The following is a 27,362-nucleotide window of genomic DNA, read 5'->3' on the forward strand; positions in this document are numbered from 1 at the left end:
AAAATTTTTTACTGCAACGGATAACTAAATAATCTTCAAATCAATTTCAACAATTTTTCCATAAATTTAAAATCTCTCCTAGTAATATGGAAAAACTTAAGACTATAACTATTTTTTTTAATAATAGTGTTTTCTAAAAATAGAACAATAATACTTTTAACAATTTAATGCAAGATTAATTTTAAATTTTTTCATCATTATGATTTTAAAGATAACATTAACAACTTTAACATGCAAAATAGAGGCACCGCTTTGTTTTAATTTATAAAAATAAAATTCTCCAGTAAAAAAAAAATTTTTTTTAATAAAAAAAAAGAAAAGTTTCTTACCGTATGGTTCGTAACACAATGTTATTACAATTATAGAATTTTTTTTTACATTCGGGGTAGAATGTTCGCGGGATGCGTCATACAATTGGCTCGAAAAAAAATCTTCCAGTAACGTAACAAAAAATTAGACATAAAGGGCATTGAAATTTTTTAACTCTAGCATATAATAAAATTGGATTTTTTTTATATCGATATTTGTACGAGTATGAGACTCGGAAAAAGTCCTAAAACATCAAACGAAGATCAGAAGATCAAAAGATGATCATTACCATTAAAAATATTAAAAAAACAATAATAATAATAATTTAAAAAAATTAAATTTATTGTACATTTAAAGCCAGAAACACAAGAAGAAAAAAAAATATAATTCATGTACTTAATTGCATCAAGAGACATGCAAGGACTCTCTGACCATGTTGGAGGACCATCTGATTCACCGTGGAATGTCCCATATATATAAATTGTATTTACACATGAGTGTTTCTGCTATACCATATATGTTTATAAAAAAAAAAAAATAAAAAATCTAAAAGAATGCCCGTCTGTTTTTCTTCATTTAAGAGTGAAACAAGTTGCGGGACATTGAATGATAGAATCTTGAAGAAGAAACATTTATTTAAGGCCGGCGACCTGTAATTTTTTAAACAAAAACAAGTACAATTTAAAAAAAAAAAAAACCCGATTCATAACCATATATATCAATGACAAAAAAATATATTACAATTAAATAATAATTAAATATATTTTTTACATTACCTAGATGATGATGAGAAACTAAAAAATTGACTATCACTGATAATCGTGTGTGGTCTTTCCTCTTCCTTTTCTATGAACCGTCTAGGAGAGAAAAAATAAAAAAAAAAAGATCGTTAATACCATCATAAAGTTGATCTATTTAAATAAAATCGATTAAGCCTGATCCTTTTTTTGTATCATATTTATTAAATAGGCTACTTTGCAAATTCTGATTGGTCTTGATCAGTCTGGATTGGACCAAATGGCAGACCATGAGGGCCACTGTGTTTACCTTATTCGTATGGTATATATAATACTTGTCGACACACTGGAGGGACTGGAGAGTGCTCTCCAGAAGATAGTAAAAAATTTTTATGTGTGTGTATTCATTCCAATTCATTCGAAGGACTTTTAAATACAAAACGACTAACCAATGTTACTTGAGGGGAAATAAAAATATCTTCATAAGGAATGCTTAGTGTTTATTGTGGAAGGGGAAATTTCCCTTTAAGTGACATTCATCAGTCGGATTTAGTTTTTGTCCCCTATGTTTGATGACGCGTGAATGATTCAAAGGCACAGTGTATTTGTTGTACATGGTTGTGTGTTCAGTGTTAATGTGACGCTTGTTAAACCACGAGGGTATATCTTCTTACAAACCTCTATATTTACCCTTAATATTTATTACAATATTATTATTGTATTATTTAATTTATCATTAAATAGTTATTGTTATTTTATTATTTATAAATTTAAAAAAAAATAATAAAAAACAACTTGTGACAGTAGAAGTTTTTTATTTATTTTTTTTTGACAATTGTTGCTCCGAAATTTATTTAAATTATTATTTATTTATTTATTTTTGGATACAAGTGGTGTTTTATATTTTTAATTAAAAAACATGTTTTATTATCTAATTACCGGCATCGAGTAAAAAGAGTGTAACTATGTTTAATAATTTTAAAATTTATCATAAAAATAGTGATTTTGACATCATAATATTTTGAGGATATTTTTTTTTTTTTTTTATAATTTTGAATATAATTATGTATAAATAATTAAGTGTGTTAAAAAAATGACATTACGAAATTTTAAAATAGCCAGCCGGCTTAATTTATTATTTTTTTTTGTATTGTGGAGCTTTGGTAGTAGTGCTCGTGGATTAAAATGGAATAATGGTAAAACGTGTTTTTTTATATTATTATAAATTTTTTTTTATATATTATTATAATAACATGTAGATAGATTTATAATTTAAAAATAAATAAAAAAAACTAATGCCAGTAACAAAAAAAAATAAAAAAATATGTATCTAAATAACTGTCAGAATGAAAATTCTATAAATATAAACATTAAGTTTTTAACACAAGAAAAACTTTATGTGATATTTAACTCAGTGTTTTGTGCCACCTATCTTTTCTTGAATTTATATTTAGCATTTCTAGTATCTACGTATAATACGCTTGATGTGAAACAAACACTTTTTTTTTTTTTATCTCTTAGTCCTTCCACGTGACATATCACGTGTGTAATAGTAATTTTGATGTATTATTATTATCCATCCATTATTGTCTTTTCAAACCAGTCTAAACTGATGAAATTTATTTTTCCATAATTAAATACATTGTACTTTTTAGAATATCAAATTTTTTTGCTAATAACTATAAAAAAACACAAAAAAAAAAAACAACAACAGGTGGGATTTGATCCTGAAATGTTCAATTATTATTTTTTTGATAGAAAAAAATGAGTTATCAGCTGAAAATAAGTGAAAAAATTTAAATTTTAAAACGTTTAAATAATTTATAAATAATTTAGTTGTTGTTTTAAAAAAAAAATCATTTATTAATAAAAAAAAAAGAAAAATCTATGGGGTATTTCACGTCAAAACAGGCGCGAAAATTTAGAGTTTCTTTATATTCTTGAAATTTTTACTGCTTTGTATTATTATAAATTATTTAAATTAATATTTTTATTTCTAGATTTAATTGGAAATAATAAAATAACAAAAACTAAAGGTTTATATCCGTCAACTTTTAATGTTGCATTAAAAGCTGAAATATATGCAAATGCAACATGTGGTGAAGATGGTCCTGAAAAATATTGTAAATTATCTGACTCACGTAAATGTGAAATATGTGATGCAAAAAGTCCAGATCCTGCTAAACAACACAATATATATAATGTACTTAATTCAAAAGCTGGTAAATGGTGGCAAAGTCCAACATTGGCACAAGGTGATCGTTACGAATACATTGACATAACTTTGGATCTCAAACAGGCAATTAAATCTACAAATAATTTCCATTAACTTTCAATTATTTATGAAATATATATCAACTTATTTAAAGTATTTATTTTAGATTTATCAAATTGAAAACGTCATAGTTAAAGCAGCAATATCACCAAAACCTGCATCATGGATTTTAATGAGATCAATTGATGGTGAAAAATTTCAAGTATGGCAATATTATGCAAGAAGTGAAGAAGAATGTTGGACAAGATATTCAATTCCTTCAACTTCAAAAACTGCTTCACTTGGTGATGATGAAGTTGTGTGTACAACAATGCATTCACAACAAAAACCTGTTGAAAATGGCGAGGTAATTATTCAAATTTAAATTAAATTATATTTGTTTTTTTTTTTTTTTCATTTGATTTTATTGAATTTCAATAAATTTTTGTCAGATTCTTACACGTTTAATGAACAGAGGTCCTGGTGCTTCTTCTCATAGCTTGAATGTTCAAGAATTTAGTAAAGCAAGATACATTAGATTGAGTCTTCAAGGTCTTCAACGTAATGGTAACACAATTGAAGATAAACAAAGATCATTTTATTCAATAAGAGAAATTAGAGTTATTGGTAGATGTTTGTGCTCTGGACATGCATCAGGATGTCGTTACAGTAGCACCCATGAGGTAAATTATTTCTGCTAACATATTAACTTTATTATAATAATTATTTTATATATATATATATATTTTTTTCAAGCGTTATGTATGTGAATGTGAGGGTAATACTTGTGGTGAAAATTGTGATACATGTTGTCCATTGTACAATCAAACTCCATGGAAATTAAGAACATCTGATAAAGGATTTCAATGTGAAAAATGTAATTGTCATGGTCATGCAAATTCATGTAGATATGATAAAAATATTGCATCACAATATCTATCATTGGATACATTTGGACAATTTAAAGGTGGTGGTGTTTGTATAAATTGCACTGATCATACAACAGGAATTAATTGTGAAAAATGTCAAAATGGATATTACAGACCAAATGGAGTATCACCTTATGCTTCTCAGCCTTGTAAACTTTGTGATCATTGTAGTTTAAGAGGTAGTACTGGTTTTTGTACACCTGATGATAATTATACAGGCAAGGTAATGTCTATGAAATAATTTTTTAAAATTTGTTTATTAATTTTAAATTTGATAATTCAGGTAGCAGGTGCTTGTGATTGTAAAATTGGATACTCTGGTTATAAGTGTGATCAATGTGCAGCAGGTTATCGACAATATCCAGAATGTATGCGTTGTCCATGTGATTCAAGAGGTATTTTACCATCACACGATTGTGAAGGTGAATGTCTTTGTAAAATGCATGTTGATGGTGAATTATGTGATCGTTGCAAGTCTGGTTATTTTGCTTTGAGCCATGATAATCATGATGGTTGTTTAAAATGTGATTGTTTTGGTATTGCTAGTGATTGCAAAGCTGCAAGACTTAGATATGAATCAGTAAGTTTATTATTTTGTTTTATAATTAAACTTGAAGAATTTATATTTATCAATGTTACTTTTAGATATCAACTATTGAGGGTTGGCGTGTAACAGACATAAAAACAACAAGAATAATTTCTCCAACTTTTGATCCTGAAAGTGGATGTCTGATAATTACATCAAATGAACTTGAATTTGATACTCCATTCTGGCTTGCACCAAAATTATATTCAGGAAATCGTTTGTCTTCTTATGGAAGTACTTTATCTTATAGAGTTTCTTGGTCTGTTATGCGAGGTGATACTAGTGGTAAACCAAACATTGAGCCAAACATTGTCCTTGTCGTAAGTATTTTTCAAGTCATCTGTTAAATTTTAAACTCTATTTTTATATTATTTTTTTTTGATGATGTAAATTAGGGAGCAAATGGCATGACAATTGCTTGTGGTAAAGAACAATACACAACTCAAGAAGCTAATATTTTGATTGTTCTTACTGAGCATAATTGGTATCATGTTCAAAGTGATATGATAAGTCAAACCATTGATTATCATGGTGAGCCAGTTACAAGAGCCGAGTTCTTACGTGTATTAACTGATATCAAATACTTGATGATTCGTGCCAAGTATCATTCAGAACAAGTAGATGGAAGGTAAATTATTAAATAAAAAACAAGCTTAATATCTTGATGATTACCTGGCTTCATTAAACTGTATGAATTATAAATTTTTTTACAGTTTTCATTCAGCTATTTTGCCAATTGGTGAACATTCATATAATGATGGTATTGAAAGTTTAGTTGAACAATGCTATTGTCCAGAAGGATATGCTGGTTTTTCATGTGAAAATTGTGCTTGGGGTTATGCAAAAATAATAACAAATAGTTCAAGTTATAATAATCATCATGAATGTATTAAATGTGACTGCAACAATCATGCTGGAACGTGTGATCTTTTTCTGGGTCAATGTGAGGTAATGTTAAATTATATAATAATTAATAAATATAGTTGAAAATTAAATAGCATGATTTGTTTAATTGTTTATTTATTAGACTAGACTTATATCCAGTAGGATGATGGAGACAAACGGTGAGATCTCAGTATTACAGACAAAATGAAGGAATAATGGTTGCCTGATGCAATAAGTACATTAGTACAGGTGATAAACTAATAGCTTAACTAATAAAATATAAAAAAAAGCACATCAGACAATGCTATAATGTTATGCGCTGAACAAATTTACTGTGCACTTTGAATTAATTTTTTAATTTATTATCATCATTTAACTGAGTTGAGATTTGTTTCTATAATTTATATTATTTATTAAGGTTTAGTTTATAATTTTTAGGATACATATAAAATCATTTATAAACAACATGATTACCACAATGATAATTAATCAATATTTTATTATTTTTTATATTTATATATATCGTTTTTCTTTTCATTATCAAAGGTTTGTGAGCATCATACCATTGGAATTAAATGTGAAAGATGTGTATCTGGATTTTATGGTGATCCAACAAGAGGTTCTTCAAGTGATTGTAAACCATGTGCTTGTCCATTGATTGAATCATCAAATCAATTCAGTCCAAGTTGTCAATTAGATGATAGTTCAAATGACAATTATGTTTGTACTCAATGTCTTGAAGGATACACTGGTGATCATTGTGAAAGGTATGATTTTTGCTTGTTTGTTTTCTTAATTCAAATAATAAAAACTGTTTTTTTTTTAACAGTTGTGATATTGGTTATTTTGGAGATCCAACAAAACTTGGTGATAAATGTAAACCTTGTCCTTGTAATGGTGGAACATGTGATCAAAAAACTGGTGATTGTTTAGAGTGTCGAGGAAATACAGATGGTCCAAAATGTGACAGATGTAAAGAGTCATATTATGGTGATCCAATTGAGCAAAATTGTACAGGTAATAAAACAATAAACCATATTTCAATGATTAATTATTATTAAATTATTGTATTATTTTTAATAGCATGTAGCTGTAATTCACTTGGAAGCAGATCAAATCTATGTGATACAACAAGTGGACAATGTCTTTGTAAGCCATTTTTTACAGCTCTTGATTGTTCATCATGTGTATCAGGCTATGGTAATGTTACTGCTGGATGTCAAGAATGTGATTGTGGTATAGGAGCTGATACTATTCCCTGTGATTCATTTACTGGAATTTGTATTTGTTTGCCAGGAGTTGTTGGTAATAAATGTGATCGTTGTGATAAAGATCATTATGGATTATCAAAAAATGGTTGTTATGGTAAGTAATTACTAGTCATTCAAAGTATGATTAATACGAATAGAATTGTAAATTAATTAATCTCTTTATTTTTAGAATGTCAATGTAATGTAATTGGCTCGTATTCAACATCATGTGACATTAATACTGGACAATGTGATTGCAGAGAAAATTTTATTGGATCCAAGTGTCATCAATGTGAGGTATAAATTATTTAAAATTAATTCGAACATTGTTTTAATTAACATAATTTACATTTGAAATAATTAACATATTTTAAAGGTGGGTTATTGGGGTATAACAACTAAAAATAGTTGTATCCCATGTAATTGCAACGCAGTTGGATCTTTGGATTTGTCTTGTGATGATACAGGACAGTGTCAATGTCGTCCAGGTGTAACTGGAAAACAATGTGATAGTTGTAAGCCAGGATACTATGGTTTTACATCAAATGGTTGTCAAGGTAAGCTTGTATATTTTACAAATGTAATATTAAAATATTAATAATAAATAAATATTTTTAGTTTGTGAACGATGTGATAAACTGGGTCACATATGTGATCAAGATACAGGTAGTTGTCGTTGTCCAAAATTAAGTTTTGGTGAACATTGTGATAGATGCAGACCAGATTCTTATGGATTAATACCAGGAATTGGATGTAAGTCTTGTGCTTGTGAATCGGGTTCAATAAAATCACAATGTGATTCAAATGGACAATGTCGCTGTCGATTGGGTTTTCTTGGTCTCAAATGTGATCAATGTGCACCAGGTTATTATGGTTATCCAAGATGTAAACCTTGTGGATGTAATAGAGGAGGAACAATTAATTGTATCAATGGTAATTGTTCTTGTGATCATACTGGACAATGTCCATGTAAAAAACATGCAATAGGAAAACGTTGTGATGAATGTGAACCAGGTACATTTGGATTAGATCAAAATAATCCAAATGGTTGTACAAAATGCTTCTGTTTTGGTCGATCAACTTCATGCTCTCAGGCAAATCTTAGCTGGAGTCAACAACGTTTATTACAACCAAGAGCTCTTCGTATCAATGGATCATCTAATTTTATTTCAGTAAGAAATTGCAAATATAAAATTACGTAATTAATTACTAATAATTATTATTATTTATTATCAATATTTTAGATAACTAATTATGGATTTACCGTGACTATATCAATGTCCAATAGAGGTCTTAATGTTACAAATGGATTATCAATAATTCCAGAAGACATAGGTGATATTACATTGCCTCAAAGTTTTTCATACAATTATCCTTTGTACTGGAAATTGCCAGTTAATTTTCTCGGTGACAAAGTAAATTAATTTTTAATATTTTACATTATTTAAAATGTCATTATTTCAAATAATAAATTTTGTATTTTTCTAATTATTTAGATCAATTCATATGGAGGTTTATTGAAATTTAAAACTGTAACTAATGATGGAAAAAAAAAATTATCAGATTATTTAAATCCACTTGTTCAAATTCAAGGAAATAATAAAATTATTCTTGAGTATTATCAATTGCCATCGGTTAATGATGATTATAATGAAATAAGATTACACGAATCACTGTGGCAAATTAGAAATAAACCAGAAATACCAGTATCAAGAGAAGTATTTATGGTTGCATTACAAAATGTTCAGCATATATTTTTAAAAGCATCAAATTATTTAGAATTTGAAGAAGTTAAATTACTTGAGGTATCATTAGAAATTGCTATTAAAGTACCTCGGTACTCATTGCCAATAGCAACTGGTGTTGAAATATGTGAATGTCCTGTTGAATATAATAATACATCTTGTCAAGATCCAAGTCTTGGTTATCATCGATGGTTTAAAAATGAAACAATTGAATCAATAAATGTAATTGATTTAGTGGGTGAAGCACGAGCATGTCAGTGTAATGGAAAATCAGAAATATGTAATATTGAAACTGGTGATTGTGTTGATTGTAAATATAATACAGCAGGAAAATATTGTGATATTTGTACTGATGGATATTATGGTAATCCTGATTATGGTGGTTGTAAACCATGTGAATGTCCAAATATAAATAAAAAATCATCAATTAGTTGTATTGTTGGCAATAATGAACAAGTTATTTGTCATTGTAAACTTGGTTATTCAGGTGAACGATGTGAAAGATGTGCTTATGGTTTTTATGGATATCCAAAATCAATTGATGGTACATGTAAACCTTGTAATTGTAATTTAGCTGGAAGTGCTAGTGATGAATGTGATGAAGAAACTGGTCAATGTAATTGTAAATTAGGCTCAACTGGTCGTGATTGTTCACAGTGTACAAATTATCGACATGTATTGATAAATAATTCATGTAAATCATGTGATGATAATTGTACTGGTATTCTTCTGGATGATATTGAAAAAATGACAATATTTTTAGATACTGAAACTGTTGATATTGCCAATGGATATATACCACTACCATGGCTAAAATTATCATCATTCAATGAAAGCTTAACAACAACATTTGATGAAATAAAAATTCTTGAAAAATTCGAAAAACTATTTAAAAATATACAATGGTTAAATTTTAAAATTTTCATGCAAAAATTTGAAGGTATATTTAATAATGCTGTTAATACAATGAGCAATTCATGGGATACTAAAATAAAATCTGAATTATTAAAAAATAATATATCAACTTTGTTGGATGACATAAAAAATTTACGTAATTCATTGAATATTATAACAATTGAAATTGTTGAATTTGGTGATAAAATAAAAAAAGTAGGATTAAAAAAATCACTTGAAGAATCAATTGAAATGTTGAATGAATTGAGAAGTGTTAATTTTGATAAAAAAAAAAAACAATGTTATGATATTATTGATAAAACAACTGATCTTATTGAATGGCTTGAATCGAAATTAATTTTATCAGAATCTCTTGAAGATACAAAGATAAATATCATGAAATTATTAATGAAATATGATGATTTAAAACCTCATATTAAAAAAACAATTGAAAATTTTATGACCTATGAAATAATTTACAGTCAAAATAATAATTCATATAATCATATTAAAAATCAAAATGATAATATTGACATTGTTAATGCTGATGTTCGTGGTATGATTGATGAAGGAGTTAAATTATATCAAGATGCTGATGAATTTATTATTGACAGTAGCAATGATGTTGCTAATTTTCAATCAATAAAAAGTAAATTAAGCTATTGCTCTGAAAAATTATATGAAAAAGAAGGAATTTCATACAGATTGAATAACGAGTACAATGAAAAATATGTTATTGAAGCTAATAAACATGTTATAAAATTAACTGATTTTGTAAATCGTTATGTTGCACTATTTGATCAAACACGTAATGATGCATCTAACTCTCTTAAAGCCAGTTCAGCATATAAAAATATTGTTGATAAAATAGCAAATGCAAGATTATCAGCAACAATTGCTAAAGATACAGCAATTGAATCATACAATAAAATTTATTCAAATGATTATCAATCGAAATCATTACTTGTTAATGTAACAGAAATATCAACAAAATCATTGAAACACTTTGAAGCCTCAAATAATCTTGCTCTATCAGTTAATTCATTAAAAAATAAATGGGATGATCATACAGATGCTGTTGTTGATTTAAAAAATTCATTAAATATGACAGGAATAAAAGATAATATAATAAATATTAAATTACGTGAATTAAAAGGTGTTTGTGAACAACAACGTAATCGTTTATTAAATTTAAAAAATGATCATCAAATACTCATTGATTCAGCAACGTCATTTGATAAATTAATAAACGATTATGAAATTGGAATTTCAAGTGGTTTAAAATCACAATTATATGATTTTAAACGTGAAGGTGATTCAAAAATAAGTTTTGCTAGTGAAAAATTAACTGAAGCACAAAGTATTATTAAAAAAACTGATGCTAAATTAATAAGTCTTGCTCATGCAGCAGATAAACGTCAAAATGAATTTAAAGGATGGAATGAAACACTTGCTGAAAAATTAAATAATTTAAGAATTAAAATATCTGAAGCAAGAAATACTGCTGATGGTATACGTATATCATTAAAATCAAGTGAAGGTAAAAAATGTATTAGATCATATAATTCAAATGTTATAGAATCATCAACAACAACATCAATTGTCATGACATTAGCAATAACACAACATAAAACTGAAGGTGCATTATTCTACTTAGCAAGTAGTACAAGTGATGATTTTATTGCACTTGAAATGATTGATAATAAAATTAAATTTTTATGGAATGTTGGTGGTGGAACGGGTATAGTAATACATCCAGAAATACTAGAAGTTGGTGATTCACAAATTGATAAAAATTGGTATCGTATAACAGCAATAAGAACTAGAAATACTGGTACATTAACTGTTCAAAAAGAAATATTAACAACACAAAAAATAATAACAGTTGCGAATAATACAAATGCAGATTTTGGATTATTTGATGTAACAAATAATGATCATATATGGCTTGGTGGTTTACCACAATTTCAACGACGTCCACCAGAATTAATAGCATCAAATGGTTTACCTGGTTGTGTTCATCAAGTTATATTTAATGATAAACCAATTGGTATATGGAATTATATTACAACATCACCAAATAAAGCTTGTGGTGCTTGTGTTGAAGGTGCTGAAATACCACGAGAAGATAGTACATATAGTTTTAATGGTAAAGGTTATTCAGTAAGAAATAGAGTATCATCAGGACCATATAATAAATATACATTTGGTGTATCATTAAGTTTTAAAACATTTGATGAAAATGCATTATTATTTTTAGCATTAAATCCAGATAATAATCAACATGTTATGATTTTTTTACGTGAAGGATATGTTGTATTACATATTGGATATGGTGGTAAAATATCAATTGAAATGTCATCAAAATATAAATATAATAAAGGTAATTGGACAAAAGTTGATGCATTTAGACAATATCAATTAAAAAAAAATATTGAAAAATGTAGTCTTAATATTAATGGTGAAGATGATAAAAAAATTGGTGCACCAACACCACAACCAAAAAAAGAAGATATACCAGATTTATCACAAGCTATGTATTACATTGGTGGTGTACCACCAAGTTTTTATAAACGAAAATTATCATTACCAACAACATCATCATTTTTGGGTTGTATATCAAATATTAATGTACAAGAAGGCTATGATCCAATGGCAGAAAAATATTATGGTGTTGAATCTGGTTGTACAAATAAACCAATAAATATTGTTGGTTTTTATGGTAATAGTTATTTAGAACATCAATCATTTACATTTAAAAAAATAACATCAATATTTAGTTTTTCATTTCGTAGTACACAACAAGAAGCAGTATTATTATTATCAACATTTGAAAATCAAAATAATCAACAAGAACAAAATAATAATGATCATGATATTAATAAAAATATGTATTATTCAGTTGCAATTGTTGATGGAAAAATTCAAATACGTATTAATGCTGGTAAAGGTGAATTAATTCTTCAATCAAATGATACATTTAATGATGGTGAATATCATACAATAACAATTATTAAAGAAAGAAAAGAAATAACATTAAGAATTAATGATAATTATCAATCAAGTGGTAAATTATCATCAAGTACAGCAATTAAAGGACCACAATTTGGTGGTCTTTATTTTGGTGGTTTACCAGCATCATTAAATACAACAAAAATGATTGGTTCAATTGTTCCACTTTATGGAGCAATTAGAAATACAATATTTAATGATAAAATATTAAGATTTGAAGAAGCATTAACATTTGATAGAGCAATTATTGGACGTTCAGGACCAAATATTGGTAAAAATTTATCATCATCATTATCAAGAAGTATGTCATCACAACCAGAAGGTTGTCAAAAAGTACCATATTATTCATTAGAACCAGGTGCATTAATGTTTGGTGATAAATCACATAGTCATACACAATTATATTTAAATTTTAAAAAATTTTGGGAAAAAAAATATACAATTGAATTTGATTTTCGTACATATTATCCAAATGGTTTATTATTTATAACACCAGGAATAAGAAGAAAACAATATCTTATGTCAATAATACGTGATGGACAACTTGTATTATTACTTAAAAGTAAAAAAAAAAAAGAAATAATATTTAAAACATTATTAAATGATGGTAATTGGCATCATATTATTATAAATTATGATGAACGTAAAATGTTAATGATTGTTGATTCACAAGAACCACGTACAATAAAAGTACCTAAAAAAATTGGTCTTGAATCAATGATGTATATTGGTGGTATGCCAGAAAGTGGTACACCATTTCCTGATCAAGTTGTTGCTAAACTTGAAACACTTAAAGGTTGTATTAGAGGTTTAAAAGTTAATGGTAATATATATGATATGGTTGGTTCAACAAGTAGAGCAGTATCTGTTGGACAATGTTTTTCTGATGTTGAAAGTGGTGCATATTTTCAAGGTGATGCATATGCTGTTTATAAAAAAAAATATGAACTTGGTTCAATTATTGATATACAACTTGAATTTAGAACATCTGAATTATCTGGTATACTTTTATCAATAACATCATCAGATGGTTTAACATTATTAACATTAGAAATTAATAATGGTAAAATTATTATGTTTGGTGGTACTAATGAAGAAAATTTTTTAAATGTTGAACAACAATTTTCAAGTTCATATACAATATGTGATAATCAATGGCATAAAATTCATGGCGTACTTAATTATGAAGAACTTACACTTAAAGTTGATGATCTTGATAAAAAATATGGGCTACCAGTTAATCTTGATGATCATTTTACAACATCTACATCACCAGGCTCTCTGTACATTGGTGGTTTACCAAGTAAGATGAAATTATAATCATAAATTTTTTCTATACAAATATTTAGAGCTTTACTAATTTGTTTTTTAAATTTTAGATTCTTTACAATCAATAACTTCCACAACTCGGGATCACTTCAATGGTTGCATTAAAAATGTAATTATTGATAATGAGAGACGAGACTGGACGGACATGGCTGAACTTCATAACATTCATTTGAGCTCATGTCCTATACCTTAAGTACACAAAATATTATGTATTAAATTACATAAATTTATATTGTACTGAGTATTTATTCTGTTAAGACTGTTTAACAATAACTTTTTTAAAGAGTAATGGTTAATTAAAAAGAAAAAACTGACAATATTAATTACACGTCAGCTCATATTAATTTAATTTTGTTTTATAAAATTTTTTAAAATTAATTAATTATCATGCAATTATTATCAATGATAATTTATTAACAATATTTTTTTTTTTTTTATATATAATCAATAGGTACTTGTTGATTTGATAATATAGCTAAAAGCCAACAAAAAAACTTTGGATATATTTTAAAGATAGAAAAAAAATTGATGAAATTAATTATTATTTAAAAATACTCAAAATTAGTATAAAAAATATTTATAGTAACTCGTGAATGAGTCTATCGGTTTAACATAGTTATTTAAAATTTATAACTGTCAAATATTCAATGCTCTTGGTATAGCTTCTTTAGGGTAAATCGATTTATTGATCAACAGAAAAAAAGTATATTTAACTATAAAAAAAAAAATATACAACAAATTAAATAAATATATTTAAATTATCATTGTTAAAAAAAAAAATTAAATAAAAAAATATTAAAACAACATCATCAATGCTTCATCAATATCGAAATGTAATTTGAATTAAAAATTATTTCGTTTTTTTTTTAATTGGAATTTTATAACAAGTAGTTTTGTTAATTGATTTATAAGTATATTTATTAATAATGCAATAGTAATTTATAAAGGTTTAATGTCGCCACGTAGTGAAAGAGTATTGTACTATTTTTGTCGTCGTGGTTACCTCTTCAATTACTATTGAACGGTTGAATTGTCAAGGTACGTTAATAAAGTGTCAATTGTATTTTTTTCTTACTTCAATTTTTTTTATGCTAAATATTTTTTCAAACTTTGATTTAGTATTTTACAAGTAAATATACATTGAGTAATTATTTATTTATTTTTATTATTGGTAATTATTATAGTTATTAATTAATTTAATTTTTTAAATATTTCTTTAAATCATTTCGATGAAATTTTTTTCGAAAAACCACAGTAACAACGGGTTACACATTGCAAGCGAAAAATTTACTTTTTTTATTTGTTTGCTTTTCTTGTTTGTTTGTTTGTCTGTTTTTTTTTTTGTATTTGGTTTTTTTTTTGTGTTTGTTTACAGGTTTACAGATCGTTTGTGTTTGGTGTTTTATTTGCCGATTGGTTTTCAACAAGTTGGAGCAAACACAACAGAGAATCAATTCGAAAAAAAAAAATTATATTGCACTTTTTTTTTTTGTTTTTAAACAAGTGTTATATAATTTACAAGGTCAAGATGATAATGTTATCAAATCAATTTTAAATAGACTATAAAAATAAAAATTAATTTTTCTATTTTTTGGGCTTGATATTGTTTGTATACAAGAATATTTACAATTCGAAATAACATAATATAATATTTTTGTACTTGACAGTATGTAGTTTATATTATTCGACCTCATTTTTTGTGTCTCATCATATTTTAATGAGTAACGCACACGCGCTGTTATAAACAGTTGATATATTTATTTTCATGATTTATTTATTGTAACTTAACAAATGTTATTTGATGTTTTTCATGTTTATAGTTGCCTGAGTTGTCAAAGTCAACTTACAGTATAAAAAAAGCTCTCGGTTAGTTTTAAAAAACAAGTTATTCATTTTAATAATTAAGAAAATTTAATCATTTCAATATACTATGTTAATTTGATAATATTAATAATTAATTTCTTGAAAAATATATTTTTTTTCATGCTAATTTGAAGACTTGAACTTGAATTAACTTCAAAGATTGTATATTAACTCTGCACAGATGTCTCTTCCACTTGCAAATATGAGTAACGGTGGAACAACTTCGACTGTTCAAATAAACACACGTCCTGATGATATACGAAAGAGAATTATTGGCGGTATTAAAATTTTTATAATAAGCAATATTTATAATTTTAATATAAAATTAAATATTTATTCAAAAAAATTTTAGCTGAAGACAGTACTGAAGGTGACAGTACAAACTGTGGTAAAATACTTGTTGTTGTATCATGGATTGTTGTAATTCTTACAATGCCATTTTCACTATTTGTCTGTTTCAAGGTAAATTTTATATTTCCAAAAACATTGATTATATTAATCAGCTATTTTAATTTTTATTAATAAATTAATTTTAGGTTGTACAAGAGTACGAAAGAGCTGTTATTTTCAGACTTGGAAGGTTGCTCTCAGGTGGAGCAAAAGGACCAGGTAAAATTTTCAAACAACATATTAAATTATCATTTAAATTTATATTCTTATTAAATTTAAATAATGCTTGTATGATTTTTTAAAAATAATTTCATTCTTTGTATGTTTTAGGAATTTTTTTTATTCTTCCTTGTATTGATGCATACGCAAGAGTTGATCTTCGAACGAGGACATACGATGTTCCGCCACAAGAGGTAAAAAATTAAGGCTTAAAAAATTGATATAATTTTTATTATTTAATTTATTAGTGTAATTATCTAACTGGGTTATTTCCGGGATAATAAAAAACATACAAAGCAACCCGGAAATATTTTTTCTACGAGGTCGACTAAAATATAAATACGTTGCTTGGTTTGTGTAATTAAATTATCATAAATTTTTCAACTCAAATAATAACAGGTGTTAACAAAAGACAGTGTGACAGTATCGGTCGATGCTGTTGTATATTATCGTGTTAACAATGCGACGATATCGATTGCAAATGTTGAAAATGCTCATCATTCAACTAGACTACTTGCGCAGACAACTTTACGAAACACTATGGGAACACGACCATTGCATGAAATACTGAGTGAAAGAGAAACTATTTCAGGAAATATGCAGGTAAATATATTATGATTTTTTTTTTTTTTCGATTAAAATCAATTGATAAATATTGTAATTTTATTTAGGCATCATTGGATGAAGCGACTGATACATGGGGAATTAAAGTAGAACGTGTTGAAATGTAAGTTTAAATGAGCTAAAATTTAAATTCAAATTTACCATTTATTAATATAATTTAATCAATTTAATATTGTATTTTTTTTTTAATATGGTTTTACAGAAAAGATGTTCGACTACCGGTACAATTGCAAAGAGCCATGGCTGCTGAAGCTGAAGCAGCTCGTGAAGCTCGAGCAAAAGTAAGTATATAATATGAAAAAAAAATAAATTTAAAATACAATAAAATTTGAATAATATTAAATTTTGATACTTTTTTATTTTTTCTACAGGTTATTGCTGCTGAAGGTGAACAAAAAGCTAGCAGAGCACTTCGAGAAGCATCAGAAGTTATTGGAGATTCACCAGCAGCATTACAATTACGTTATTTGCAAGTAAGTATATCAAAATTATTATCAAAATAATCATGAAATTGTGATTAATTTAATTATATTTTTTCAGACATTAAATACAATTTCAGCTGAGAAAAATTCTACTATTGTATTCCCACTGCCGATTGATCTTTTGACTTATTTTATGCAAAGCAAAGAACCAAGATCTTAAAATTTTTTCAAATACTTGTCTGTTTGTTTATTGAATGCTAATGATTTTCAATTAATCATTAAATTTAAAATAACAAAATTACAATTGTATTATACAAATTATTTAAAAATCAATTTATTAATTATTGTATGTGGTTTTTGTATATAAAAAACAAAAAAGAAAATAATTTAATAACAAATTATAAAATTTGTCCAAAATAATTTTAAATATTCAACTTGATTAGTTAATATATGTATAAAAAAATGTCATAAACACCATAGAAATACGCTGGGAATTAATTACTTAAATTCCATAACGAAAAATAAAAGAATTTTAATAAATAGATAAATAATATTAAAACAAAAAATAAGAAAAGATTTCGATTTCGATTTCGAATAATATATGCTTATGAAAAGCATGATAAATTTGTATATTTTATATCATCTTTACTTTGTCAATTATTTATCAAATCCCTAATCAAGTTGAACTAAATAATATATAATAATGTTGCGTTTTTTAACATAATGAGCACAGAGTTTATTTTGAATATTATAATAATGTACGAGTGTATGTTTTTGATCAATAAAAAATGTGTTAAAAAATAATAAATTTATCAATCATTAGTAAAATGTAGATCTAAATTCGTTTAATTTAATTTATAAATATTTCATTTTTTAATTTATTTTTTACTTTAGATAAAAAATAATAATTAAAAGGTATATAAATAAATATAAATATCTCCATATTAAAATTATTTTTTATTTTTATTTCACGTTGTCAATATTGGATCACAAATTATACTAAAACACGTTGATTAAAGATTAACAAGAATGTCACCAAATAATTCAATCCATTCAATCTATTGTCGTGTTTCAAGTATATAATTCTACAATTGCATTTCAAGTTCATAATATACAATAAATATATTTATATTTTTGAGCCTTAGCAGCAGAACCAGCAATTGACTCTTTTCATGTTAAATAATAATGAGTCAATTTAAAATTGACTAAATTATTATTGCTACGTTAATAAACGTATTGATCATCGTAAAAATAATACAATATATTTATATAATTCAATGTGTTTGATATACTCATTAAGTTTTTGATAGAAGAGTTAGCAAACATGGTCATAAATTCAAGTATAATCCATCATTATCATGCTTGCTATTTTTGTTGTTGATTGCCGTTGATTATAATTACTATTAAAACAATCATTATATTACAAAAATTTGATTAACAAAAGTATCCGTTTTATTATTTTTAATTTAATTATTTCAACACGAAGAAAAAGTCTATTTGTGTCTTTGTATATTGTTTTTTTTTATTAATATTATTATTGTTTTATTTTTTTTTTATTTTGAATTATTATTTATATAAAATAATTTATTATTTTCGCAGTGCAACGCTGGATATTATATATTAACAGCGAAAAAAAAAACAAGTAGTTTTTATTAATTATTGAAATTTTTTTTGGAAGATGTAGAATTAAATAAATAACTTGAAAAAAAGTTATTAAATAAATTATTTGGCTGGGGAAAAATTTAGCTGATTTAATTTAATCAGCTTTATTTTTCTCAAGGTAATTATAAAAAATAAAAAAACATATTTTACTAATATCATTAAAACTTATTGAAATTTTTTTGTGGCCTCGAAATTTTACAATGGCCTGTGATCATTATCGAATATTTCGATATATTTTTTATTTTTCGTTTGAGCAATAGCGAAATTTATCGGCCATATTAATTAAAATCAAGTTTATATATCACTCTTTAAAGTTTTTACCACAACAATTCATTATAAATCAATTCCATATTTGAAAAAAACAAAACTATTTTAACAAATCCATTTTTTTTTTTTTTTCGTATCAATTAGCTTGATAGAAAATACTAGTATAAAAAAAATTTAAAAAATAATTAAAACTTTATTAACAATTTAAGCTTGTTTTTATAAAATATAAAAAAATTCTTATTAATAAATTTTTTATCTATACTGTATTTTATAAATTAAATTCGTTGTAAAAAAAATTAAATTAAAAAAACAAACTATATAATAATTCGCTGTTTTTTATCTATAATTTATTTTTTAAAACAAGTCTTTGACTGACTGCTCGGCTGCTTAATATATATCAATAGAACCATACTTTTTTTTTTTTTGTTAAATGTTAGAGAAAATAATCTAAAATGTATTTTTTTTTTTTCGTTTTTAATTTTTATTTCAAATATATTTTATATAGCTGAAAGTATGTCAATGATTTATTGTTTTTTGACAATAAACTAATACTATTAATAAAAAAGAGAATGCGAACCGATTGATAAACGGATTCCAGGAAGAGATGAGACTATTTATAAGCTCACCCAATGAAATCGGGTCAACTGGGTTGTACCTCCCTTCCGAAATATGAGTACTGATGAAGGGGGACAAATAATCCCCCATCGAAGGTCACGTTATAAGTGATTTTAAATTATATAAATTCATAATTATGGAAGCATCATTTGGTTGAAGTTCAAGTGCTTTAAGATATGCACTATTTGCTTGACGATATTTACCATTAATACGTAATATTCCACCTAAATTTGTATAACTCATTGGATCATTTGGACGAAGACTAACAACATGTTTATACCAAATTTCAGCTTCATTAAAACGTTTTGCACGTTGTAATGCTGTTGCTGCAGCAATTGATAATGAATATTCTGATCTTGCTAATTGTGCAGCACGTAATTCAGCAACTGCAGCATCATTTAAACGATTTTGAGATTTTAAAAATAAACCTGTAATTAAATATACAATTTTAATTTTAATTTACAATTTTTTTTCAATTATTTAATTACCATAATGATGATGAACAGCAGGATCATTTGGTGCTATACTTGCAGCTTTTATAAACAATTTTTCTGCTTCAAATATACGGCTTGTCTATAAAAAATTTAATATTAATATCAATTAATTTAAATGAATAAATATTAAAAATATTATTTTGTTTGTTATTTACATTTTTTGCAAGTAATTCGGCATAAGTTATATGAGCCAGAGTGTAATTTGGTTCTCGATTGAGACACGCTTTAAACCATTTTTCAGCCTCAGCATATTGTTGCATCTTTGATAGTGTTTCACCCAATAATGCATATACTGCCTATAATTAAAAAAAAAATTTAACATGTATTTAATATATTTTAAGCTATTTCTTTTAATAAAAAATTTGTTTTGGTATTATTTTAAAATACCTGGGGTGGATAGTATTCAGGCAATATTCGTAGAGCTTCTTTGTAAGTTGTTAATGCTTCATCAAGTTGTCCATTATCAGCTAACAAACTACCAAGACGAAGAAGTGCTTGAATTTTAGCAGCTTCATGTACTCTTTTATCTTTTAATCCTACTCCTTCAAGTGTAACTGCTGTTCGTAATATTGATATTGCCTCAAATTTACGATTAACTGATGCTAATACTACACCAAGATTAACATATGCTTCTGAAACATTAAAATACAGTAAAATTATCTACAAATTATTAATTTTTTTTCTTGTAATATTATTAGATAATTAATTTATTAATTAAAACTATTATTATTGTTTATATAAAGTAAAAAATTATTAATAAATTTAATAAAATATCTAATTTACTATATTTAAAAAATAAAAAACTAATTGATAATTTTTTAGTTTAAATATAAACACTTTAACAAAGATAAAAAATTTAAATGCATGCATAAATTACTGCTCTGTTAAAAATAATTTGATAAATTTTATTTGACATAATATTTGTCTGACTAAGTATGATCATATTAGATATCCCTTATCAAAACATACCAGAGTAAACATCCGAGTAGTATCAGATTGAGCAGTATTACCCGAATGAAATAATAAATACTAAAAATCATCCAAATCGGATAAGGATTATCTGAATTTTAATTCAGTTTATAGCATGCTTCCAGATCCGAAATGGATTCAATTGTAAAGCTCATTCGTAAGGTTCGGATGTGGGTTTGATCAGGATGACGATAACCGTTTAGATATATTTATAAAAATTTTATATAAGACACGAATTAAATGACAGTTATTTTTAAATTTTCATATTATCATAAAAATTTACTTCCAGTCTGAATGCCAATAATAATATTATCTCACTATCATCTTGAGCTTATGTGAGTTAAAATTTTAAGGATCATTTGGACCCAATTTCAAAACCTTACATATAATTTATGACAGCCCAAGTCATGCAAATTGAAGACTGCCAAAATCGTCAATCAAATAATACAAAATAATTCATAAGTCGAATGAAATCGTACGGGTGAGTGAGGGTCGAAAGTTGATTGCACGTTGATAACTCAGGATGGCTTCATCATAGTTTCTTCTTGCTTGTTGTAAAGCTCCTCTTTAAAAAACAAAATATATTTTTATTTTCATTCAAAAATCAATGCTTGTATATGATGAATAAACAACTTACAAATTGTAGTGTACATCAGCCATATTTGGTCGATATCGTAAAGCTTGAATAAATGCTTCCTCAGCTTCAGCAAATCTTCCTTGACTGCTTAAAATACTACCAAGATTTCCATAAGCTATTGAACAAAAACAAATTACAAAATTTTAATGAGACAAATTTTAGTATTTAAAAAATAAATATTACCTTTTGGTGGATTAACATGAAGTGCTGAACGATAAAGACTCTCCTCATCATGCCAATCCATATTACGTCTTAAAGTTTTAGTAGCCATAAATGCTAAAAGTATTGCTGTAGCAATAAGTATTAAACGTCCACATGTTTTAGATCCATTTTTAGCAATACGATAAGTTTCAGCAACACTTGCACCAATTGATAAACATGCACCAACACTTGGTAAATATAATATTCTTTCAGCAATAACAAAACCAACATAAAAAAATAAATTACTTGCTGGTAAAAATGGAAGTGCAAGAAAACCCAATGATATTATAACAATGCTAACTGATTTTGTTTTTCCAAATGTTGTTATTGTATTTTTTTCTTGTATTGTTGGTTTAATTAAACAACAACAATCTGTACTATCATTATTATTATTATTATTAATTGCACGACAACCTTCAGTATGACAACCACCACTTTTTTTACTATCACAAACAGAACATTTTGATGATGCACGCATATATGAGCCAGTTTTTTCCATAGATCTATTACGACTTAATATTTCAGTACGTGATTGTTGAATTATCCAAAATCCAGCACTTGCAAGACCAAGATATAAACATATTGATTCAATATTTCTTGGATCTGTTATACTAATAATACGTGGTACTGTATCCATTGACCAATCAAAGCTCAATGTACTTGGACATAAAAACATTCTTAAACTTGCTGCTGGTAAATAAAGAAATGTTAAAATACGTGTTAATCTTGATGGATGTCTTGCTGTTGGATTATCAGCACTTGCAAAATCTGGTTGACTTGCATTACCAATTTTAACACGTCCACAAATAACCAGTATAAGTCCACCCCAAAGTATTCCAACACTTCTATTACGAGGCCAATTTCTTTCTCGTTCCTGAATACAATTTTTGAAGAAAATAACAATTGAATTATACGCTGATTAGTAGCTTTAATTGTTGGACAATCAATTTAAGTATTTTTACCTTTTGTGTATTTGATTCACCATGACAAAATTCCCATAGTAAACAAAGTGCCAATGCTGATATTCCAGTTTCTTTAGCTAGTGCTGCTAATAATGATGATACAAGTGCAATAATGAGCATTAGAGGAGATCTTGTTTGATCACAATGAGCAATGTAAGTTAAAAAACCACCAAGAGTTAAAAAACATGCAAGTAAATCAGCTCGTCCAACAATTCCAGCAACAGCTTCACTGTGAATTGGATGTACAGCAAATAATAAACCTGTAATTGCATGTGATAACCATCTCTCTGGGATTACCTAAAAAACAAAAAATTAAATTGAATTTATAAATTTCATTTAGCAATAATTGTTTAGTAGATTGTTGTTGTTTTTTTTTGCTTTAAACTTGCCTTTCTTGATACCCTCACAACAAGACCAGTACATGCTGCATGAAGAGCAACATTAACAAGATGATAGCCCCGTGGATTTAATCCACCAAAAATATGATTAAGGCGAAATGTTGCAACACATAAAGGTCGATAACTTCCATGAGACATGCTATCACGTAGTGGTGTTCCCCAAAAATCATTTTCTAATAATGGAAACCACGGAGAGTTTGGCAAAAGATCTGGGTTCGTTAAAATAGCTCGTCTGTAATTTAAAAATACGCATCAATATTAATAATTGGATGATTGATTAATCGATAAATAATTAATTATTTATAATTTTTAATAATACCAACCTGTCATCGTAAACAAAACCTGCATGTAGTGTATTGTAGTATAAAATCGTTGCAATAAGTACACAAAAAATAATCAGGATATCCATGACGCATCGCTAATCTGTTTTTATATCCAAGATGGCATCAATAACTTCTTAACTTGTTGCGCACGATGATGCCTAATTTTTTGATTTTTGATTCTTTGATATTTTTAATTAATTTATTTATCATTTTAAATACTTAAAAGTATTTTATGAAATTTTATCTTACATACAGTTTTCCACCTTCTACACATTTTTACAAATAAATTTCAACCAACACACAACGGAAGTTAAATATAAATCAAAAAAAATAAAAATATATTTAACAGCGCAGGTAAAAAGTCACAAATCGATTATTTTAATATAAAATTTTTTGAAAAAATTAATATACAATTAATTGCCAAATTTGACATAATACTTTTTTTGAATTTGCGTATTTGAATTATTTTTAAATATACACCAAATTATATTAATATCAAATATTAACATTTTTTTAATTTTTTTTTTCTAATTAATTTGATTCACTTTGTAATGACACTAATTAAAAATATTTCAAAATGAAATATTGAATTTCTAGCTGTACGTAAAAATGCATTTCCTGATTAAAAATTTATGACAATTTTTCACTTGATAATATATAAAATATTTCGAAATAAAAATTTACAAATAATTTTAATTACACATGAATATTGTGTAAAGAAAAATATATTTAAAAAATTTATAACCCGGCTTATTTGTGTGTAAATATATATTAGTTAAATTATCCTGTAAAATTTTTTTAGTTGCGAAAACTAACGTTGACATAATCAATACTTTTCATGGAATAAAGCTTTTTTTTTTTTAAATCGGTTATATTTAATATTGTCAATGATAATTATAATTAATTGTTTTTATATTAACAGTCATTGTAAATGAATAATACAAAAAATATTAAATTAAAAAATTAAATTATTAACGTAAAAAGTTGTGTATATTGCAATTGGTCATTGTAAACTGTTCTCCCTTGGAAAATAAGAGCTTTTCACGCGAGACATCGATCGAGGCCGCGCTTGCGCCTATAAATGTACTTTTATTTTTCGTCCTATGTACTTTTTTTTTTATGAGCTTTTCTATACCACAATATCATGCAGGATATCACATTATTACATAAAAATATAATACAAGATTTAAAGTCCTTGTTGCATTTTTTTTTATTTGAATTTTATTATAGTTTTTCTTTGAAAATAAAAATTAATAAATTATTCTCGCAATTTTCATAAATAAAAATTAATATTATATAGAGATTTTTAAATTTTAAAAATAAAAATATATACGTGATTTGATTGGTTTAATTTTTTTAAATTAAATTTTTAAAGAGCAGAATTTAAATAAAGATTTAAAGGACATTTAAATTATTTTTCTTTATAATCTGTATCTTGTTTGGAATTTATTTTATTATTTAAATATTCTCATTTAAAAATAAATATAAATAAAAATAAATTATGATATTATCTTAGGGAAAACGTGGTACATCATCAATACCAAGGATTAGGAAAATTTGAAGAGTAAACTCAATCAACCACGAACAAAATTAATATGCATTATTATCATCGAAATGAATTTGAAATTATAAATCTATTTGTTAAGTATATAAATCGATACTCAAGAAATTAAATATTTCACTGAAATTTAAATTTTAAAAATCACATAATCTACCATTAATTTGTTTATCAATAAAAATATAATCCTACCATCCTGTAAAATTAATTCAAAGACGAAAATAAAATATATTTTTTTAAAATTTTGCTCCTCAAATTTAGCAAACAACTTAAAAATTTAAAGGATAATTTTGGTTTGTTTGTATAAAAACGAATCTCATTGACATGAATTACATATAATTTTTTTTATTAATATAAATTTTTTCAGTTATAATAAATTTAATAGAATACATTTAAAAAAAAATTATTAATAGAACAAATTTAAGCAAAAAAGTACTTAAATAAAAATTGTTTGTTTAATAATTTAAACTAATTTTTTAAACCATTCCTCTAATTGATTAATATCAACTGTTTTTTGTGAATTAATTTCATGAGTACTACATTCAGCAAATTCAATTTTACAATTTAAATCATTAAAATCAAATGTTTTTCCTTGTTTACCAAGATATAGCTTTTTTGTTGATGAATCAGTTGTTTCTAATTCACTTGTTTTAGTTGTACGTAAAAGATTAATTTCTTTTACCAATATATCTTTTATGACATTACTACTTTTAGCAAGTGTATTATCCATTTTATTACAAAGAATAAGTACATTTATATTCTTTTGTGTTTCAACAGTCATCAATAGATTATATAAATACCTAAAAATATAATCGAATTAGTTAAAAATTTTTCTTTTTAATATTATTACTATAAACTTACTCTGCAACATCACGAATTTCTTTTTGTACAGTTACTGAATTAATCATGTAAATTAAAGCTCTCATTGATGATCTGTGTTTTTCATAAAATTTATATCTCAGACGTTCATGACCAGGAATGTCAACTATTTTAAGAAGACTCTGAAACAATGATTCAATATTAATAATAAATTTATATTGTATTAAAATTTGTTATGTAAAATACTAACATTGTTTACACGAATTTCTCCAACATTTTCAATAATTGAAGTGTATGATTCAACAATTTTTGAGTGAATCAAACGTGTGAAAATTGTTGTTTTACCAGAATCACTGAGCCCAGTGAGTAAAATATTTCGTCCCAGTGACTTGTTCTTCTGGCGAAAATAGAATACAACTGAAATAAAAATTGAATTATTATTAACATTGATTGTTTAATATTAAAAATGTTTATAATTTTATTGTCAGACTGAAATTTGACATAAAATAATGAACAAAATTTCAACTTTTTTGACACAACAAAAGGTAAAATTTCATGTTAATTTCGAAAGTAGTAAATATGTTTTGATATTTTAATTTTTTCAAACACCATAATGTTGAACAATATATATTTTTAATTATAAATCTTGTTTTTAGATAACCCCAAATAATTTAGAAAAATATGGTACACATTACCTAATGTTATTAACACCACAAATATTGCTAAAATAATTCCAACAATTGTTGTTTGATCATCACTGTCTTCGTTCAATGACTCCATGATTAAATCTCAAGCAATCTTATTCAATTTTATATTAAATATATTCGTTATTCACAGTTTGATCTAAAAATTATAAATTATAAATTTGTAAACACAAAACAGATCACGTCATCACTTTGAGCAGAGTTGAGAGGGTTTTTGTTTATGACATATTTCACATGTAGAAAATGAATAATACAATTTGTTATTTTACTGTCTTCTTGTCATTGCGCAGTGTCATGTGTAGAAA

The 27,362-nt window shown here is 25.7% G+C and overlaps 4 protein-coding genes across 4 annotated transcripts; 2 read left to right on the forward strand and 2 right to left on the reverse strand.

Moving 5' to 3' along the window:
- Positions 1-2,121: 2,121 nt before the first annotated feature.
- On the forward strand, positions 2,122-14,277 carry LOC122855257 (laminin subunit alpha-1). Its single transcript, XM_044156479.1, has 18 exons — positions 2,122-2,242; positions 3,047-3,345; positions 3,428-3,667; positions 3,753-3,983; positions 4,057-4,452; positions 4,513-4,809; positions 4,875-5,135; positions 5,211-5,443; positions 5,529-5,763; positions 6,247-6,467; positions 6,530-6,717; positions 6,784-7,065; positions 7,141-7,247; positions 7,327-7,507; positions 7,569-8,122; positions 8,195-8,365; positions 8,447-13,904; positions 13,981-14,277. Exons 1-18 carry the CDS (start codon positions 2,140-2,142, stop codon positions 14,121-14,123), a joined length of 9,600 nt encoding a protein of 3,199 aa, XP_044012414.1. The 5' UTR covers positions 2,122-2,139; the 3' UTR covers positions 14,124-14,277.
- Positions 14,278-15,700: 1,423 nt separating this feature from the next.
- Positions 15,701-18,276, forward strand: LOC122855258 (band 7 protein AGAP004871). Its single transcript, XM_044156480.1, has 10 exons — positions 15,701-15,796; positions 15,928-16,071; positions 16,146-16,255; positions 16,330-16,402; positions 16,514-16,596; positions 16,802-17,005; positions 17,074-17,129; positions 17,229-17,307; positions 17,398-17,499; positions 17,567-18,276. Exons 2-10 carry the CDS (start codon positions 15,975-15,977, stop codon positions 17,666-17,668), a joined length of 906 nt encoding a protein of 301 aa, XP_044012415.1. The 5' UTR covers positions 15,701-15,796; positions 15,928-15,974; the 3' UTR covers positions 17,669-18,276.
- Positions 18,277-18,386: 110 nt separating this feature from the next.
- Positions 18,387-24,362, reverse strand: LOC122855259 (protein O-mannosyl-transferase TMTC2-like). The gene is made up of 10 exons (XM_044156482.1): positions 23,977-24,362; positions 23,645-23,885; positions 23,256-23,552; positions 22,276-23,167; positions 22,093-22,207; positions 21,935-22,020; positions 20,874-21,118; positions 20,642-20,782; positions 20,481-20,565; positions 18,387-20,420 (listed from the first exon to the last, which is right to left on the reverse strand). The coding sequence occupies exons 1-10, from the start codon at positions 24,060-24,062 to the stop codon at positions 20,089-20,091; spliced, it is 2,520 nt and encodes an 839-aa protein (XP_044012417.1). The 5' UTR covers positions 24,063-24,362; the 3' UTR covers positions 18,387-20,088.
- A 1,497-nt stretch (positions 24,363-25,859) lies between these two features.
- LOC122855260 (signal recognition particle receptor subunit beta) lies at positions 25,860-27,259 on the reverse strand. The gene is made up of 4 exons (XM_044156483.1): positions 27,049-27,259; positions 26,604-26,770; positions 26,396-26,535; positions 25,860-26,334 (listed from the first exon to the last, which is right to left on the reverse strand). The coding sequence occupies exons 1-4, from the start codon at positions 27,131-27,133 to the stop codon at positions 25,998-26,000; spliced, it is 729 nt and encodes a 242-aa protein (XP_044012418.1). The 5' UTR covers positions 27,134-27,259; the 3' UTR covers positions 25,860-25,997.
- Between the last annotated feature and the right edge of the window lie 103 nt (positions 27,260-27,362).

Source organism: Aphidius gifuensis, linkage group LG4 (assembly GCF_014905175.1).
Source record: "Aphidius gifuensis isolate YNYX2018 linkage group LG4, ASM1490517v1, whole genome shotgun sequence".
Lineage (NCBI taxonomy): Eukaryota > Metazoa > Arthropoda > Insecta > Hymenoptera > Braconidae > Aphidius > Aphidius gifuensis.

Bases quoted from the DNA above. Each gene is read 5' to 3' on its own strand.
- LOC122855257 (XM_044156479.1), top strand. From the start codon at position 2,140: ATGACATTACGAAATTTTAAAATAGCCAGCCGGCTTAATTTATTATTT. The intron at 3,984-4,056 runs GTAAATTATTTC...ATTTTTTTCAAG, and splicing joins GTTACAGTAGCACCCATGAG to CGTTATGTATGTGAATGTGA. The intron at 4,810-4,874 runs GTAAGTTTATTA...TGTTACTTTTAG, and splicing joins CAAGACTTAGATATGAATCA to ATATCAACTATTGAGGGTTG.
- LOC122855258 (XM_044156480.1), top strand. From the start codon at position 15,975: ATGTCTCTTCCACTTGCAAATATGAGTAACGGTGGAACAACTTCGACT. The intron at 16,597-16,801 runs GTAAAAAATTAA...AAATAATAACAG, and splicing joins ACGATGTTCCGCCACAAGAG to GTGTTAACAAAAGACAGTGT. The intron at 17,130-17,228 runs GTAAGTTTAAAT...ATGGTTTTACAG, and splicing joins AAAGTAGAACGTGTTGAAAT to AAAAGATGTTCGACTACCGG.
- LOC122855259 (XM_044156482.1), bottom strand. From the start codon at position 24,062: ATGGATATCCTGATTATTTTTTGTGTACTTATTGCAACGATTTTATAC. The intron at 23,168-23,255 runs GTAAAAATACTT...AATTGTATTCAG, and splicing joins GTGAATCAAATACACAAAAG to GAACGAGAAAGAAATTGGCC. The intron at 21,119-21,934 runs GTACGATTTCAT...TTAATGTTTCAG, and splicing joins CTTTCGACCCTCACTCACCC to AAGCATATGTTAATCTTGGT.
- LOC122855260 (XM_044156483.1), bottom strand. From the start codon at position 27,133: ATGGAGTCATTGAACGAAGACAGTGATGATCAAACAACAATTGTTGGA. The intron at 26,771-27,048 runs GTAATGTGTACC...TTTTTATTTCAG, and splicing joins TGTGGTGTTAATAACATTAG to TTGTATTCTATTTTCGCCAG. The intron at 26,536-26,603 runs GTTAGTATTTTA...TCATTGTTTCAG, and splicing joins GAGAAATTCGTGTAAACAAT to AGTCTTCTTAAAATAGTTGA.